Source organism: Notolabrus celidotus, chromosome 10 (genome assembly GCF_009762535.1).
Source record: "Notolabrus celidotus isolate fNotCel1 chromosome 10, fNotCel1.pri, whole genome shotgun sequence".
Lineage (NCBI taxonomy): Eukaryota > Metazoa > Chordata > Actinopteri > Labriformes > Labridae > Notolabrus > Notolabrus celidotus.
This window is the reverse complement of record NC_048281.1, coordinates 27,407,435-27,426,218: the sequence shown is the minus strand read 5'-3', so window position 1 is coordinate 27,426,218 and position 18,784 is coordinate 27,407,435. Positions and strand designations below refer to the sequence as shown.

General features: G+C 39.7%; 1 protein-coding gene across 2 annotated transcripts in view; it reads right to left on the bottom strand.

Annotated features, from left to right (window-relative positions):
* clybl (citrate lyase beta like) overlaps window positions 1–9,393 on the bottom strand; it is an 84,020-nt gene extending 74,627 nt beyond the window's left edge. The window contains exons 1-2 of one of the 2 annotated variants that reach the window (XM_034694479.1): window positions 9,356–9,393; window positions 8,911–9,125 (exon numbers count right to left, since the gene is read on the bottom strand). In XM_034694479.1, coding sequence (XP_034550370.1) covers window positions 8,911–8,954 — 44 coding nt within the window. In that variant the 5' untranslated portion in view covers window positions 8,955–9,125; window positions 9,356–9,393. Of the gene's footprint in view, window positions 1–8,787; window positions 8,860–8,910; window positions 9,126–9,355 lie in introns of those variants that run through there. The other variant, XM_034694480.1, reaches the window with a different exon arrangement.
* Between the last annotated feature and the right edge of the window lie 9,391 nt (window positions 9,394–18,784).

The window sequence follows — 18,784 nt, the reverse complement described above, 5'->3', positions numbered from 1 at the left end:
CTCTGCTATAAAAGCAGGGCTCTAACTCATTAGGGTGCTGTGGATCAGACAGGAAATGCTCGGTAAATTACACCTCATCGCCCTGGAACTACCCGACCATCACCATGGCAATGGGCCAACCTCAGTGCCGTGAGAAGACCAACACACCCTCATGGAGGCAGATTAAAAAGGGGGACGAGACAGGACACATTTTACCCCATGTAAACCAAACTAAAAATTATGATAAAGTGTCGCTAACGCAAATGTTCTCTCGCAGGTTTCCGAGGTGTAAGCTGATCCCGAATCTGTATCTTTTTAACAGCCACAACAAACCCCTTTGGCCTTTTGACAGCCGAGCTGACTCCAGGTCTGGAAGCAATATCCTGCCCACACACACAAACCTGACTGCTGCCCAATTAATGCTACATGGGCTAAACTGTACCAGCCCAACACACTCTTTATTAGAAATTGTGAGTCATCATGCCTACAGTAAATGCTCTAATACAGGTCAATAAATGGATCAACACTGGCTGCAGGTTATCAGGACAACCGAGGGGAAGCTGTGTGGTCTTTTCCGAGGAGGTCTGAGATTAATATTATAAAAAAATGAAGGCTATTTAATTACAAGTAAATAGATGAAGGAATTTGTTCTGCTGCTACTGATAAACGTATCTATAGCTTTAGAAAATAAAACAGATTTTAGATTTAGTTCTAATTTGATTAAAAGCTTGTATCTGGATTTAGTTTTCTGATAAGCTTCTTGAATCCAGCATTTCTGACAGTGCTAACAGGAAGCAGGTCTTTGGTGAAAGATGAGATTTTTGTTGTTTGTAGATTCTTATTTTTTCTCAGGTTGAGCTTATTTGCATAATTTGATTAAAATGTACAACAAAGATCAAATTGTGTACGGTCTATCAGTTTATAGAGACTTTTTAGGAGTTGGGCTATCCCCTTTAAAGGGATATTTTAGTTTTTTTGAACTGGGGTTGTATGATACCTGCTTGTTGATCCAAACAGCTGATCGGCGTGTATCCGTGCTCATGCAGTGGAAGAACACCGGTCTGTGAGGTGCGTCCGAAAATAGTGCCAAAACAAAAGGGGTTTCTGACGGCAAACTGAAGAGCTCCAATTTTTTCTACTGGTTCATGGATTTTTTATTTTATTTATTTAACCTTTATTTTACCAGGAATAGTCCCATTGAGATACAAAGTCTCTTTTTCAAGGGAGTCCTGGCCAAGACAGCAGCATTAAAAGTTCACAAATAGAACAGGACAAAACATACAGTGGCAAGTAACTATTACATTGATTTATAAATTAGCAGTGTTAAGCTTTGAAACATGTGCACAAGCTGATCAGATCATCCTTTATCCTAGTTTTGAAATCCTCCAATCGAATTAAACAGTCCAGTTTCAGGCAACCCTGAAGCTCAAACCAAGAAGACGGAGCAAAGACATTAAAAGCACTTTTACCAAAGACAGAGCGAGTCCGAGGAATGCCAAAAATAATTTGTCCATGGGACCGAAGATGACAGCCACTGTGATGAGTGCCTGGACCATATTTTCTACACTTTGGCGAAATTAAGATAATTGTAGCCTAGCTTGCCGGCCGGTCCTCTGGGAATTTCCTCATTAAAAGGGGAAGAGCTCACCGGCACGCATTGTGGCTAGCAGGAGCAATAGTGTACTGTAACTCATACGACCCCACTTCAAAAAAACTGAAATATCCCTTTAAGATTACTAAGAGTTGGGTGCTGGTGGCCTAGCGGTCTAAGCGCCCCACATACAGAGGCTATAGTCCTCGTCGCAGGGGTTGCCGGTTCAATTCCCGGCCGGCCAACCATTTCCTGCATGTCTTCCCCCACTCTCTACTCCCCACATTTCTTGTCTCTCTTCAGTCCTATACAATAAAGGCAAAAAGGCCAAAAAATATAACTTTGAAAAAAAAAAAAAGATTACTAAGAGTTACAGGCAGAGTGATATTATTTCCCACAGTGCATGGTCAGACTCAAGAAACAGATTCACCACAGAGCTGATCAAAAATTAACTTCAAATATCTGTAAACTGTGACTTGTCATGTAAGGACATTTCTCTGGCTGTGCAAAAGGACAAAAGACTTCTCGAGTCAGTCAAGAGCAGCAAAAAGTATCCATGGAAAAAGTACATTTGGTGAGTCATACTCCTCTTTTGCATTAAATTTTTCTTTTGCCTGTTTTTTTTTATCTAAAGAGCCAAATTGTGGTTTCTTTGAGGTGTATTCACATGAAGTTAAATAACGATACAGTAAGGATAAAAAGGGAATATACACACTTTCTGCATTTGTTTACTTGTACTACAGTTGTGGTGGTGGTCATTAAATATGTTAGAAATGCACAGCAGAAGTTGTCTCTGTGTTCTTCCTTTACCCACATCCTGATTTAATAAAGTGTATTAGGTTAAAATACAAACTCTCCAAAGGTTATAACACAACAACTGAATGAGTTTAATACCGAAGTATCTAGCTACCCACAGCTGTGTCACAATTTCTTGACACCCTGCACTTAAAAAAGGATCATTTCATCACTTCGCTTGTATTGCTTCACATCTGTATAAAGCAAAAACACAAGTTTCCCTCTCGTGTTATCACTAAAAACAGTGACTATTTCTCCAGCTTCTCTTTCGATCCGACCACCACGTTCAAACTCTAACCACATAAACCACCCGTTAGCCAAATCCACCCCACGTTTCTCCAACAAAATTCTTTTGTTGCATTGTTCACACATATACTCCCCGGCAGTGTTTTTACAGATGCGGGTCCATGTGCGCTCTGGGGTCCGGAGAAGTCCCTCTCTGCAGCCAGAGATGTGCTGTTGATCAAAGGCTTCAGTGCTGAAGCAGAGACATTTGTTTTGGTTGTGTTTTTTTCTTCTTTCTTTCTTAGGGGATACAGGGTTACATATCCATCTGTTGGCCGCATGGATCCACCTTGGTCAGCGCTGCCTGGGACAAGTGTAGGCCTCTTCTCTGCCATCACACACACACACACTGCTCCCTCAAGCACGTTTACTCAGCTGGTCGCCACGCCGGCCCGCCAGAGCTTTGTTTTCACACAGCAACATGTGTTACTTAATGCTCTGTAACACATTTCAAAGGCAGGACTAGCTGGGTCAACAACAGGTAATAGAGCGATTTATTGATTTACTGGCGAAGTGCAAAAGAAGGCCCGTCTTTAGCTGCTGAATACATCCACAGGCAGAGAAGTCAGGGCAAAGACTGAGCAGTTTAACATTAATGTAGTTTTGACAGAAGAAATAGTCCCCTGCTTGGCTTTGGCACTGCATCTGCAAGAAGATAGCCTCCCTTTTTTTTCAAATGTGGCAATTCAGGAAGACTTTTGATGCCACCAAAAAGACAGACAAGATAAAACCATTAAAGAGTCCAAGAAAGTCAAAGCCTTAAGGGTTTATGGTTTCTTGGCCAACCTGCTCGCTCTCCCTGGCTTAAGAATTTGGTAACACAGTCCCCTTGGTTGTTTTCCTGCCTGATTGGATTATGGCCACACACCTCCAGCTCAGCTCCCACCACCAATCAATGAGGAAATGAGGTGTCAACACACTGGTGTTTATTCAGCACTCATTTATTTTTCTACCGGAAGCCAAAGCTAGCTGAAGCACAGAAGACACCAGATGATGGAGGGGGATTTTCTTTTCAGCATTTAGAATGTAGCGCTTTCTTTTAATAGCATTAGAAACAAAAGGGGGTCGTGGAGCACATGAGTCAATTACGCTGACAAATAATAATCTCCTTGGTTTTATTTTGCTTTCTTTAATTGCAGCTCCTCCTTTATTAGAGGATGATTTTAAATGGAAATGAGCTCATTTGCTCTGTAATGACTAACGCATTTATAATGACACTTTACACTAATATTAAGAGTGTATAGGATTACTAAATACTGTCTTTTCTCCTTTCTAATCTCTTTTACAACCGAGAAGACGGGGCTTTTAAACGTCAGGCTGTGCGTCCATATGACCAAGCTAAAAGAGCCGGTAATGGAAAGACACCAGGAAGTCGGTAATGCTTCCAGTCAGCATGAAGTGCCATCAAAATAAAATTCTGCACAGTAGCTGCTGCTTTAAAACAACTGGGGCAATTGAAATTTCCCCCTCCCAATTTATGCCAAATGCCACTTTATAAACATTCTAGCACAACTGCCAAGTGTCTGCACTGCTTTATGCCCTTTCTCTTAATTGAAAACGTTATGGGGGTGCATTACACTTGGGGTTTTTATAAGCTGTGCTATAAAGCCCTAGCAGGCCCTGAGAGGGGAAACTGCCCATTAACTTATAAGGTCCAGGCCTTGGCTCTCTTAATTGACAACCTCTAGGCTACTTTCATCACTTGTCGACTTCATAGCGGCGGCCAATGCTTCCTCCAGGATGCTGTTGCATCTTTGACACGAGGGTGTTTGTGACAAAGAGCAGTCTGCCGCCAATGCCAGGGCGAGGGCTCTAGGCTGTCCATAAAACAAGCACACACATTCCTCTCCTGGTTCCAGCCATCTGAGAGGGCTGCGTTTAACCATGTAGGTACTGCTTCCCAGAAACTACAGCTTAAATTCAATATGAAGCTCATTACAAGGACCTAGACTTTTATATGCTTATTCTAAGTGCAAGTTGCTTCCATTATATTTAAAAAACACTTTCTAAAACGTACTTTTAACTTAAGACACTCATTAAAAACAAAGGAAAATGTGATGTGCATATAAGCTGTTGAAACATGGATCGTTCTGAATTAATACATGTTTTATTTATAATCTGCTCAGGCTATCACTTTTCTTGATTTAGACACACACAAACACTCATATAATACACACACACACACACACACACTAGACTGGCGTGACAGTCACTTCACACTCTGATTTGGCAGGATCATCAGCTTTGTGCCTCTGGAAATTCATGTGCCCTGAATTAGAGCCACATGTCACAACCTAGCTGACGAGTGAAGACACATAACTAGCATACTAAACCGTCTTAAGTAAATTCACACTGTTGGAAGCTCCTCATTGAACCTTGTATGTGACATGTGGCAATTTACTGAGACAGAGGAGCTCAAGGTTTATTACACTGATGACTATTTGGTGCTGAGTCTCATGATATAATGTTGTGGAACCGCCAACATTCAACTCATGTGAGGGGTTGTACTAAAGAAGTACTTCAGTGATTTAGGATTGTACAACAAAAGAGCTGGGGGATTTGTATGACGTGGATTTTAAAAGGACAGGTTACAAACAAAAACAGCATCAGCTGAACACTAAATGTAGCCCCTAATATTGATCAGGCTCAAGTGACAACCTCCGGTCTCAAAATATGAAGCCCATAAACTGCAGTTCACTCAGCGTCCACTTGAGGCTGGCTGCAGAAACACCGGAAACCACATACACACCAATTCAAAAAGGCGATCTTTGCAGCATTAATAAACATGTTTACAGCCTGGTTCAAAAAACGGCTTTGTTCTGTATAGCTAATTTCTCTATCGGCACACACTGTACGGGGGGTGAATTTTTTATAACGCAACAGTTCAGAAGATATTACGATTAACGAGTTTTGCCCAAATAAGGACATGACTGACTTGCCTGACAGACGGGAACACTGTACGGCTCAAACCCCGCCTCTTTACCTCACACTAGCTTGACAGCAGTTTGGTTGATTTCAGCATTTCCAATATGGCTCCCACCGACAATTGGCTTCAAAACAGCGCTTCAGAAACAGATGGACACTACGTCCATTTATCATACAGTCTATGGTCAGGCTCCCACATTTGATAACACTGTGAGACAACTAAGACTTGTCTTCCATTAGAGAGCTTGCAATACTATTTTTAGTTACAACACAACATGATAAAACCTCATTAGACCATAGCTGGTTCATCATGGTTTACAGCAATAATGGGATTTTTAGCCACAAAAGCTATGTTGATGAGCTACGTTTTACATTTTGTCACATTTTCCACCATCTGGTTAGTTCTATTTGTCTCATTATGGTTTAGGACCAAATTAAAGACATGCCAACAAGTACAAGCTGTACTTTGTCTTAAGGGATATTTTTACAAACAAGTCTGCTCACATACTAAACTAAGATGGTAAGCAGTGTTTACCCTGCTAAACATCAGCAAGGTAACAGTCACTGTGAGTCATGTGCACTAGTTATTAGCTCTTCAGACTGCTGTGCCAAAGAACAGCCTCACAGAGCTGCTAGCATGGCTTCCTCTAAGTATTCTTTGATATATTTCACAACAATGATATTTAATTCGTTGGAGTAAAAATGGAAAACACAGAAAGAAAATGGACAATTAACTGATATAAAGTTATAGATATATAAACATGCAGGATGTATTCTTTAAAATGTGGAAAAGCTGAGGGATCTCTCCCCTACCATACAAGTGCACCACTGACCTTTGCTTCAAGGAATAGAGAAAAATACTTGTCTACATGTTCATTTATATTGTTGAACTGGTTTAATATTTGCAGTACTGTAAGCCACATAAGTGATACTTTCATTACATTCTCAAAATTTCCATTATAACTCTGTTATCCTAGAATCTGATTATGAAAATGAAAGCCTGTAAAATATGTGTGTAGGACTGTAAAGTACAAGAAAAATAATTGCTCTATCAATGAGTTCCCGGAGTTAAGGAATTCAGATCTTAACTACAGATTTAACAGTACAATAATCTGTAAAGCATGAAAATCTGAGGATCCTTTGATTATTATTTTCTAACATTGAAAAGAAAAATTCTCAAGAAAATTAAGTACTTTGGATAGTAAAGGGATGTGTTTTACTGAATAGAGGAATCCCTAAAACTACAACTTCCAACACCTTTCTCTTAAAAATAAACAAAATTACATATTGTAACTTTATTATGGATTTGAATTAAAATCTTCTAGAATTAAATTGTGTTAGTTTAAGCAAGGTGTACCAAACAATTTTGCAACTGTGGGTTTATCTCATTAATGAATAATACATGAAAATTAGTAAATACAGAAAGGCAACCACTCGTACTATGACAGCAGTTTCTGTGTGTATCAACATACTGCTTAACTCTGATATAAGAAAAAAGTAGCCATTTTCCAGAGTGATATATCATAGGTATCAGGTCAGAAAATGTCATAAAGAACTGTCTGGTGTAAAGACATCCTGGAGGATTGTCTTTACAGTGAGGGTGCTGAGAATGTCTTCCCTTTTCTTTCAGGATGTGGTAAAGATATTGTGTCAAAACTAACGCATTAGCACACAATTATGTGTAGCCTATCAGTAAGATACTTGAATATGATTTCAGGGTTCCCACTCTTTTCCAGAGATCATTTTCCAGGACATTTTCAGTGATGATCAAGCTGGTATGACAGTCTAAATTGAGTTCCTAATTTAGTTACTAAATAGTCTAATATATTCCTCTCAGTGGAAGTCTACGTTGAAAGACGTGCAGTCTATGGCTATCCATGAGATCATCTCCTACATGCTTAAAAATGGTGGCAAATTAATTGAACAATGCAACCACAGATGTACAGCACTTCACTTTATTAGTGCAACCAAGTAACAATGATGGCCAACTCTCATCTCAGCTTTCTCTTTTCTCAAAAAATATAAAATTAGCTAAGTAAAAAACAAAAGAGCCAGCAAAGGACTCTAGAAGCTGTCTTACTGAGACAAATAAATAATAATAACAATCAGAGGATCAGTGCATAAATTGACCGAAATAGAACAAAAATGTCCACAAAAGGTGAATGGGGATGTGTATTTTTTAACCTTGTCAGGTCACACCAAGTCATGTTGGAATAATTTTCCAGGACAATCTGTGATTTTCCAGGACTTTTTACTTTTTCTCCCACTTTCCAGGTGTTTTCCAGTACTGGAAAACTGGTCGACTGTTTTCCAGGTTTTCCAGGACGCGTGGGAACCCTGAGATTTGGAGAGTGACAAGTAAGCTAACACCCATAGTCTTTCTGCTTAACTAAGCTAACCACCTAGCAAATGAATGACAGCACTATTCCTTTTCTTTTCTTTTCTACCCCATGGAGAGAAAGCAGGCAGGTGCATTTTGAAAATATCGACTATCCCTTTAAGTTAGGTGTATTGACTTGTTGAGTGTTTGAATACAGGATGTTTTAAATCAATACTACAGAACAGGTAGTATTATTCATTGCCTCCTTAATAAGACAATTCCAATATAACATTGAATTTTAAATCTTTTTTTCATTATGACCATAAATGACAGATAATATGCACTTAAAGCAAGATTCAAACACATGAGAGGCATCAACTACACATCACATTAGAGTAGAGAGGGGTAAAACAAGCTATCTTCAGTAGCTTTGTTATAATGTAACAGGTAATAAGATAGATACACCTTACACCTGCACAGCAGCACCATCCAATCAGCATTAAGTAAGGCTGACAATGCAATCTAATGACAAGTAAACACCAATGCATTTGACTCTGCTTTTTCACAGCAGGTAGCCCTGAACCTTTCTTCAACAATTACCTAAATTTTGAGTGTTTTTGGTAACATATGCATCAAGCATTGCCTCTTCACTCACAGCAAATGAGGCAGGGGTCACAGCTATGCTACAAGGCAAGACAAGCTAACTTACTAACCTTACTTCAAGACGTAACAAACAGGAAACTACGAGATAGTTTAAACTCCTGCCTTCTGGCTCATACATTGACGAAGCCATAGAAATGTTATCGAGGGAAAACAGTTGCCAAATGATGCACTTCTTCACAGCAAAACATATAAACAAACCATACAAGTGACATATCAATAACAGCGCTACCGTGACTTTGAGGGAAGCATTTCGACCCAAAATGGCGCAGTTAGGTTTTTACCAGCTGAGTTTTCCACATGAGAAACAGCACAGTGAGCAGAAACAAGGAATAAAGCGTGTAAATTGACTTACTTTGGGACAAGTCGTTTCACTCCTCTGGTTATGTGCGCCGCCATGTTTCTTTGGGTGACGCGCCAAAAGAGTAAGGCTGTGATTGGCTGTGGAAGAAGTCCACTCCTGCTCGGCGGGCTCCGTGATTGGCTGACGAGTGGAGAGAGGGCGTGCTCTGGAGGACTCCGAGCACATGGGATTGTAAACAGGGAAGAAGAAGAAGTGGGACGGCACTGCTGCAGGAGAAAGAGGGGAAAGGGGAGGGAAGAGGAAGACGAGAAGAAGAAGACAGTAATGAAGTGGATAGTAATGATAAAACTTCAGTGATTTAAAAGAAAGCTCATATTTTAAATAAATAAATAAAATTGAATAAAAATAAAAATGTACAGCCTGCCAACAGTGATTTATGATTGTTGTTGTCTAAGCTACAGTATAAATATTGTCTTTGTTGCATACAATAACTCACTGGTCTGTCTTGTATAGGGTTGCCCACTTTCTCACTACTAAATAAGGGACAGGTGCCATGGTGGTGTGAGCATGATGTGTGAATTCAGCGTATATTCATAATCTGATTCAACTGGAAATGCAGAAAGTGTGTATATTCCCTTTAATCCTTCCTGTATCATTATGTAACTTCATGTGAATACACCTCAAAGAAACCACAATTTGGCTCTTTACATCAAAAAAACAGGCAAAATAAAAATTTAATGCAAAAGAGGAGTATGACTCACCAAATTTACTTTTTGCATGGATACTTTTTGCTGCTCCTGACTGACTCAAGCAGTCTTTTGTCCTTTTGCACAGCCAGAGAGAAGTCCTTACATGACAAGTCACAGTTTACAGATATTTGAAGTTAATTTTTGATCAGCTCTGTGCTGCATCTGTTTCTTGAGTCTGACTGTTTAATGGCCATCAGAGAGAAAATCCTCTCCACACTTTTTTGCAGGACTTGGCACATTTGAGGGGGCCTGTGATTGGATGACAGGTGGTGTGATTGGCACATGATCTGCCGTTTTATCTGATCTAGGTAGAGTTCAGTCTGCTGTATTTACAAGAGTTAATAGTCAATATACGGGACAATTGAGGTCCTGTATGAAACAAACCAATTTAGCCTAATATACGGGATGTCCCGGCTAATACGGGACAGTTGGCAACCCATAGTCTTGTATAACTTTGGTGTCCTGCTCTATGAGACAGAAGGGACTGAGCCAGGTTGACGCTTGAAAGGGAGAGACAGAAATAAAAGGGAAACAGAGATTTGAGTACAAGGCACGTCACCCCAGGAGTTCTCCCTCACAGCAGTGGTGAATTACGACTACTACCATCAGCCAGGTCCAAGTGTGGAGCACGACTGACACGCAATATTTGCCATGATTAAGTCAGCAGGGGATTTGCTCCAAATGTCAGCATTCAGAGAGCGGTCATTGGGTTGTGGGTGTATTTAAACCTGAATGTGCTGCTTGACATATTTTATTTTATGAAGGTTGTAGGGCCAAATGTACTGGGCATTAGATCTTGAGTACAAACCATATCTGGCTCTTGAAATTCCTGCTTTCACATTACTAATCATTACAAAGCAAAAATATATTATATTATATTATATTATATTATATTATATTATATTATATTATATTATATTATATTATATTATGGGCTAGTATGTCATTGAAACCAAGGGTTTCCCAGTTTTTGAAATTGACCACAAAGTCCACATCCATGGCTTAAACAGAGGTATCTTTCAATGTGTACAATGCAGTGTTTTCCAGTATCAGGCTCATGCCCCTCAGTGGGTCACAGGACAAAGCCATGCCATTCCTTTGAACATGATGGACAAAAATAACCTATATATATATATTTTTTTTTTAGATTTGCTAATCTTAAAAAATAACATTCATGCAATCTTAGAAGTTATCATCACTCTTTGGTTAAAATATTTACTATTTATTGACATACATGAGGTCAGATGTTCATCATTCTGTTCCACTTTTGAGATCACAATTCAAAATAGTTGCTAACCACGGACAATCTGACTATTATGGTCAATTTGGTACATGATGTTTTATGTTTTTTCAATCCCTCCAAAAGACTGACAACCCAAAAGCAGAAATATGGCGTATCATCCTCAGAAATTACTCTTGAAAATGGCGATTTACAGTCCATCTAAAAATACATATGTCTGTAGTGTCTCTGTTTCATCCATGGTCCGGTGTGAAAACTTGGATTATTCCAGATAGATTTTATCCCTCAACAAAGGGGGCTTATATGCGCATCCATTCCTACATGGGATAAAAAAAATGCAATAGAGTTGGAAAATTCCATCCATGGGTTACTTGGAAACTACTTCTCTCCCTCCCCCCTCCGTTCATCGAACACAATTGTTGTCTACTAATCCAGTTTTGATAGCATTTGGCACACTTTCTTTGGATCACAGCAAGATGCTCAACTTCCATTCTGGTCTCCCCTAGGAACCTCTGAGCCCAAGAAAGCAGCCGACACCAGGTCGCGCCAGAGCAGGGGGGTTCTCTGTGTCCTCATAGAGCAGAGAAAATTATTTTTTGATTCAAGTCACCCCTTTGCCACATGCACACACATACATACACACACATACACACAGAGAGAGATTGTCAGTCTGGTTGTTAATTCCAGATATATGCCGAATATGTGTTTATTCTTGTCAATCTGTTATGTTGTTAAATGTTGCAATCACCTAATGACCCCCCTGTAAGGCAGTAGAATATAAAATATTATGTCAAAGGCAGAAGCTTTTTGCCTTTGTCCCCCCTCTGCACTCCCTGATCCAAATGGACAATGCATCACTAGGCCTTGATGCCTCAGAAGTCTGGGTTCATTAAAATCTTGAATGAGTGCCAAAGCTGTAGTCATAGATAAAAGGAATATGAAAGGATAACGAAATTTATGGATGGCAAGTCACCACCTCACCCTGGCATTTATAATAAACAAATGGTTTCTGTTTCCAATTTAAATTTCTCATTATACTGTGACTTTTGGAAAATGTGTTTTGATTTACCAACATTTTATCTGAAAAACGGTATAATTGATTAGATTTACATGGCTCTGATTTTAATGCTGATCGCCTGCCTGGCCCGACAGCCCACCCCCCTCCTCCTCCACCCTGGGCCCAACACTCACCAAAAAGGAAGGATCTAAACAGCTCCTGAGGCACATTCAAATCATAGAAAACAAACCTACATATCAAACAGTTTTTTTACTGATAAAATAATTGGCTTTAACCAGCATAGAATCCAATTCATCCCTTTGACAGAAACTTCTGTGAGGCCACCAAACAAAAATGGTGAGATAGACTTCACAGCCCGGGTGAGATGGACATCAATGCGCTGTGCCAGCAATGGCTATATTAACCCATGGCTAAATCCCATCACACAAATGTCAGTGTATCCGTTCTGAAACCATGACATTTAGATCCAAGGTCTCCATTGTGGTTTTAGAGGGAGCTGATGTTTGTCCATTCTTTGCATCCATCAAAACCGCACACAAACACACACACAGACTCACAACCAACTGCACTCTACACACAGAAAGGTTAAAGATCATAAGGCTTTAAATATCCCGTTTTATTGCATAATACATTATGTAACTTTCCACTTTTGCTAATTCAGGAATTCACACAATACAATGTTTTATTGCATCTTTTAAATGCCCAATATGAACGATTTAATAAGAAAAAAAAATATGATTTTGATTCATGACAATGGATCTATTCATACCATAATGGATTACATGATATTTTTCTGTTAGGTGACTGAATTTACAAAAACAGACCTATTTTGAGCTTCCTGTTTAAAAATAGTTAAAGCTCCTGTGAGAGACTTTCTGTTTCTGTCATTTTTGGCGCCCCCTCTTACCTACCACTGATCTTCTCCTGTGCATATGCAATATATGTTTCAGACAAAATATCATCATCAGTAGAATGTATCACTCATCATGAATATTTGCTTTGGAAAGAGTAAAAGAAGGGGTTTTCCTTTAGCTCCCTGTAAATTCTCTAATCTGACAGTAACCCCTCACAGCAAATGCAGGCATCACAAATTACATGATAGGAACCTCTTGCTAATGATCTTGTTTGCTTTTGTAGGTCATAAAGAGGCATCACTGTCAATTTCAGTCTGTTTCATAATCAGATAAAAACTCCTCACTGGAGCTCTAAGACTATTCCTAGTTTTTATGATGTGAAAAGAATACAAATACTCACCTGTAACTCTAGCACACCCATTCAGGAGGTCATAATAATAATAATAATACATTTTATTTGTAACACACTTTTTATTTCAAGAAATCTCAAAGTGCTACAGGCACACAGTAAAAAAGAGGGAATAAAGTTGAACATTTCTTAAAAAGAGTACTTAAAATAAGTTTATTAGCTTCTTTAAAGAGGAAGGTCTTTAAATGTTTCTTAAGGAGGTGTCCTAATCCCTCCACTTATCAGAGTCAAATCTTAAATCACTGTCTTATATTTCACAATTATGGCTCAGCCTGACTCTGTAGTAGCTTGTTTTCGTTATAGTAGCATGAATGAATAAGAACTTGGCTGCTGAGGGATGTGATGCAGAGAAAAATAATGATGTTTGTTAAATATGGCTCCTCTGATAACTTCAAGAAAACATAGACTAGTCAAGCTGAACCTTTCTCTCATCTTAATGCGACTATAGATAAGATAAGCCACATTTACTTATCATTCATTCATGACTTCACTGCACTATAACACTGTATATCTATTTTTTTATATGATGATTATTTGTATAGGGGCAAGTATGAAGCAAGTAAACTGATGACACACACTTAAATTTGCAATGCCTGTCCCTGGGTGTGTCTTTAAAATATATGCAAATCAACTATAAACACACAGAGGACTGTACAAAACAAACACAACAATAAAAGAGAACATGGGGAACAAAGTATCCTTAAATAGAACAAAGTAGGGCAGAAAGCAAGAGATCATACACTGTGACAACTAATTATTTCTTGCATATTTATCACCATTTATTTTGTTTTATTACACATCATTGGAGAGTTATAATTTTAAGTTTTTAGCATTTTCACACTTCAGGAAATTATTTACATTTCAGTTAGTTATGTATCTCCTCTATATGCATGTTTAAGGATGCACACAAACATCCTGATTGGGCTATGGAGTGGATTACTGCCAAAAATAAAATGAAAAAAATAATAAATCTCTTTCCCTCTATTTAATTTTTTTTCACAGTTGTATGGCTTTCCTGTTCACAAAAAAAGGATCAAATAAAATAATGTATTGGAAAGAATTTTTTTTTTTTTATGCAGCATGTGTGCACCTTTATTTTCATATTTAGCTCTTATTTTGAAAAATAAAAGTAAAAACCATAATGCACTGTACTCATACCCAGCAGCTTTAACATGTCTTGAATCATTTGACTTACTCCCAAATTACCCGGCACATCCTCCCTAAACATCACCACCATCAGCACAACCCACGAGGACAGGCCCAATCTGATGCATCAGGACCACTCAGGAGTCATGACCATTGAAGAGCAAAAGCCACGTTCAAGAGCAGGACAATGTGTCATAAAGCTCTCATGTTAAGACTACAACACCTATAAGCCACTTTGCTGCGGATCACGAGATGTTTAATTATTGCCTTCTTACATTAGCTCTTACAGATCTGCCCCCTCGGGCATCAGTTTGGGGGTCAGGCTGAGGGGTGGTGGGGCGGCGAGGGGGCCGAGACTGGTGGAGATGGTGAGTAGGAATAAAAACCCATCATTACAAGATCTCTTTCTTTCTATCTCTACTCCCTCTTTCTCCTACTACGGCAGTCCAGATCAGGAATTACAAATGATATCATGACAATTTTTCACGCTCTTCAAACCAGTGATGTTTTACCGACTCATTTGCTATGATACCTTGTTACAGATCCAGCTGTGAATCAGGGACGTGTCATGGGGCTAGAAGCTCACCGCCTGCTGAGCCTGGCCAATGACCTGGAAGGCAATAGGGGATGCCAGTGCCTGCAGCATGTGCTGCACTGACAAAGCAGCAGGGCACCGTCAAAAACCCTCTCATACAAACTTTGCAGATCACTCCGTTTTTAACAGATGAGTAAGCACTGGTGCTGACTTTTTTTTTTCTCTGCCCTTACACAAGGTTTATGGATTTCCCTTCTCGAGTCTGTGGCTCAGGCTGACGTGAAGCAAAACCCTTGCCCACAAGGGGAATAGTGTAGTGGTGGATCTTGGATCGAGGGATGCAGATAGCATGTGGCAGGGTCACTGCGCAGGTTAAGCAACAATTCAGTCGAGTGCCTGTAAAGGAAGTGGAGTACGGTTGGAAAAGACCAGCGCACCAGCTAGAGAGGCCACACAATCCAGATTAAACTTTGGCCTTTGAAGGTACAGTACAAAATCCACTCTACACTTTCTATAGTGTGTGCTTATGGACTTAAAGGAGCATCATTTTTATAGTCCTCACCTTTTCTTACACCACTTGATCACAATTTGTGAGCGTTTTAGAGACATTGCTCCAAAAACACATCAATCCCAAACAATGCGGTGTAATCCAATGAGACAAAGCTTAATCCATTCATTAATTTTTGCATTCTTCAACAGGAATTCAATGAGGTTAAGGTTGTTTGGGTTTCCAGATGAGAGCCCTCACGCAATCCCAGGCCCCGATGACTTCTGCATTACTAGAATGATGCGGCCGGGACTGATGGAGCTGAGCGTGTCAGGAGGTATTAGCCTTCACAGCCCAAAGCTGGTGGACAAAACCCGACTGCGCCCCCTGACCCAATCCACCGGCAAGCTACTGACCCAGCAATCATGAGGGAAACAGACAGAGAGGGAAGGATGGAGAGCTTTAAAGTAAAAGGAAATGTTAGGGGGTGCAAAAGGAGAGAAATTAAATGTACACACATTGAGGTTGAGAAGAAAAGAGGAGAAAAGGACAAATATGGAGGATATGACTTTTTCTGCATATTAACCAAATCACAGGAAATGGTTTTAAGGGCTTTTTTCCCGTTCGGTTCACTCTGATTCCTCCTCTCTCACTTCATTTAACTGAATTAATGAGCAGGTCCAGCCAGAGCTCAGAATATTAGCTTCTTGGGCATCCGTTATTTTGATGAGGGATGGAGCTTTTGTTGTTGAGTCACTATGTGGATTTTACAACAAATGGACGTTTACTTTGGCTTAAAATGGAAAGATTTGAGTGGATAAAATCTGAGCTGTAAGATCCAGAAAACATGGAAACCATTGTGTAAAACTGTTAAATCTAGGATCTATAAATTCTGGTGTGGGAGGTGTAAGTTTATGAATGAATGTTCCTGTAGTACTCCTCTCAGCATTCTGACGCAGAGCAAACACAGTGGGATGGTGGCCTCGCAACACGACACTGGCGGGCCGAGAAACACCTACATCAGAGAGGACCTAAAGCTGTGTACACATAGTTCACCTTAGGACAGACCTGCTCACAGCACAATGTCAGCGCCGGACTCCCTCTGTGCACTCTGTTGAATGCATCTCTGTGAAGGTACAGTAGACAGGGGTGTTCCCATTGCATGCTGGGGGCTATATCATTCACTTTCTACACTGTATAGCAGAGAAAGCTGGTTTAAAATCTGCTGCTTTTATTCAACAGTGAAACCCAGCAGCAGGAATATCCCTGCTTATTTCCATATGTTGCACATCCCATCTGATTTATGAAATGATATGAGTTCATTCATTATTCATATTGGTAGTGGAGTTATTACCATTTCCCCATCAGGCTTGCCACTGACACCATAAACATTATGAAATCACAGTTCGCCCAAGGCGCTGGTGCCGCTGCTGTGAAAAGTGGTCACAATTGACTAGTTAGCACAGGCATGCAGTACACTGGAGACAAGCACTAAATGCCATACAAGTGACCCGTGAATTTTTAATACAAGCAAAGTGGTGACAATAAGACAAGTGACAGGGAAGAAAAATGACTGGGACTGAATGTTACTGAGGCGTGCTCTGCTTTAAACTCCGGGCCCAGTTCTGCTAAAGAGGTAGTTCAGGTTATTTTGAGTTGGGTTGTATGAGGTACTTATGAATAGACAGTCTATTAGCTGTAGTACAAAGTGTTTAGAGTAGCACCTGACAGGAGGAGCCTGGCGCAGGACTGATGTAGAAGCTTAGCTATCCACTGCTGTTAACAGAGGCTAAGCATCATGTAAACGTGTGATGTGTTAAAGGCCAGTTTACATAAAGTAGTATCAATTTAAATGTCCATTACATTTAGAATGTGTTGCATTTATAGTTCATTTGGCACTTTTGTTCTCAACTATCCAATTGCTTCAGTCCCATCAGTTGGGGTAGAAGTTTATGGACAAGACAACAAAAATAAATCAAAGGAGGAATCATGACAGAATATCTGCAGAGAAAGAGAGAGGGGAGTGAAGTTGAGAGAAATTTTAACTTGTATGGAGTGTTTTCTCATCGTTGTATAAATAACCCAAAAAAGTTAATCATTGTAAATGTATGCAATATTTTCGAATCTTTGTATGCTTCTTCTTGCTGCCAGACAGCCCTTTCATTTGAGGCTACTCTTTCATAATACAATATCTGTGTTCCTATTTAACCTGCACACTGTATTACATCAGCTGTTTAAGACGGCTGTTTATGGATGAAATTACAAATACAAGAAAATAGATTATGATCGATATTTTTCATTTCATTTCATTTATTTATTTATTGAGTTGGGACAATGCACATTAACCAACATTAATGCATTGAGCATCAATGTAAATGCGCCGGACTTAGCACAGATGCTAAATTTCATCCGTAGTCCCGTAGATATGATGAAATGCTGTTCAAAACAGAGACTTTGGAACATTTGTTTTAACCACATTACAAGAAGGGAGCTTTTGTAGATAAAGGAAACCCCCTGTGGTTGTTTCACTCATTCATTTATGAAACTGCATGGTGGTTTGATTCCGCAGTCCTCTTCAGTAAGTTTCTAGCTGTCTAATTTTGCATTGTTAGGGCCTGTTTCCTCTGATGGCTTTTGGTTGTGGTATCAGTTTCCATTCTTGATATGAAACCAATGGATTGTGGTGTTTTCAGTTCTCAGCTTACTATGTCAGCTGTGTTTAGTTGCAGCGCACACACTGTCCATCACTGACCAATCAATATAAAGGAGAAGCCAGACTTCTGATATCAATTTTGTCTACATTAGAACAATGGCAGAGGTCCGTTTGGAGGAGAAACTAACCGCACTTGATATTTTGAGGGAACAGTTTTAAGCTCTGGAGTTGCTGCTAATGTTGCAGGATTTCTATGAATAGTCTTTACATTTTTATTTTGTAAAGTTCCATTAAATAAAAGTGAATATGAAACAAACAGACCATTTTAAAACAGACCCAACCATCAATATTAGGGGAAGTGGAAGTGCTGCTGGACAACATCTGAAACCTAGTACCAAGAAGCGCTGATGGGAAGCGCTCTGAGGTTGTGGGCGCTCTGAGGTTGTGGGCGCTCTGAGGTTGTGGGCGCTGCCAGTGCAAAATATGCTGATAGTGGACACAGGCCCTTACTCTGAGATCCTGTTCAGAAAAACAATCACAGCAGACAGATAGATGTCTCAGTGGAGTTTTGATGTGATGACATGGGTATAAAATCAATCATCAGGATGGTGAGAGGGACTCTGTGTTCTCCAAACAGAGGTATCACTGACAACCATCTACTGTAGGTCAATCTGGACTATCCCTTTAAGTTTTACAGGAGAAAAACTACAGCCAGCTGCAGCCCAGGTCCAGACTGTATTGTACACTCATTAAACAGTTTCTGTATTTTGATTTTAAAGATAAATTCTTCAAACATGAGTAAGAATTTCACAGCACAGCAGACTTAGTTGTGAG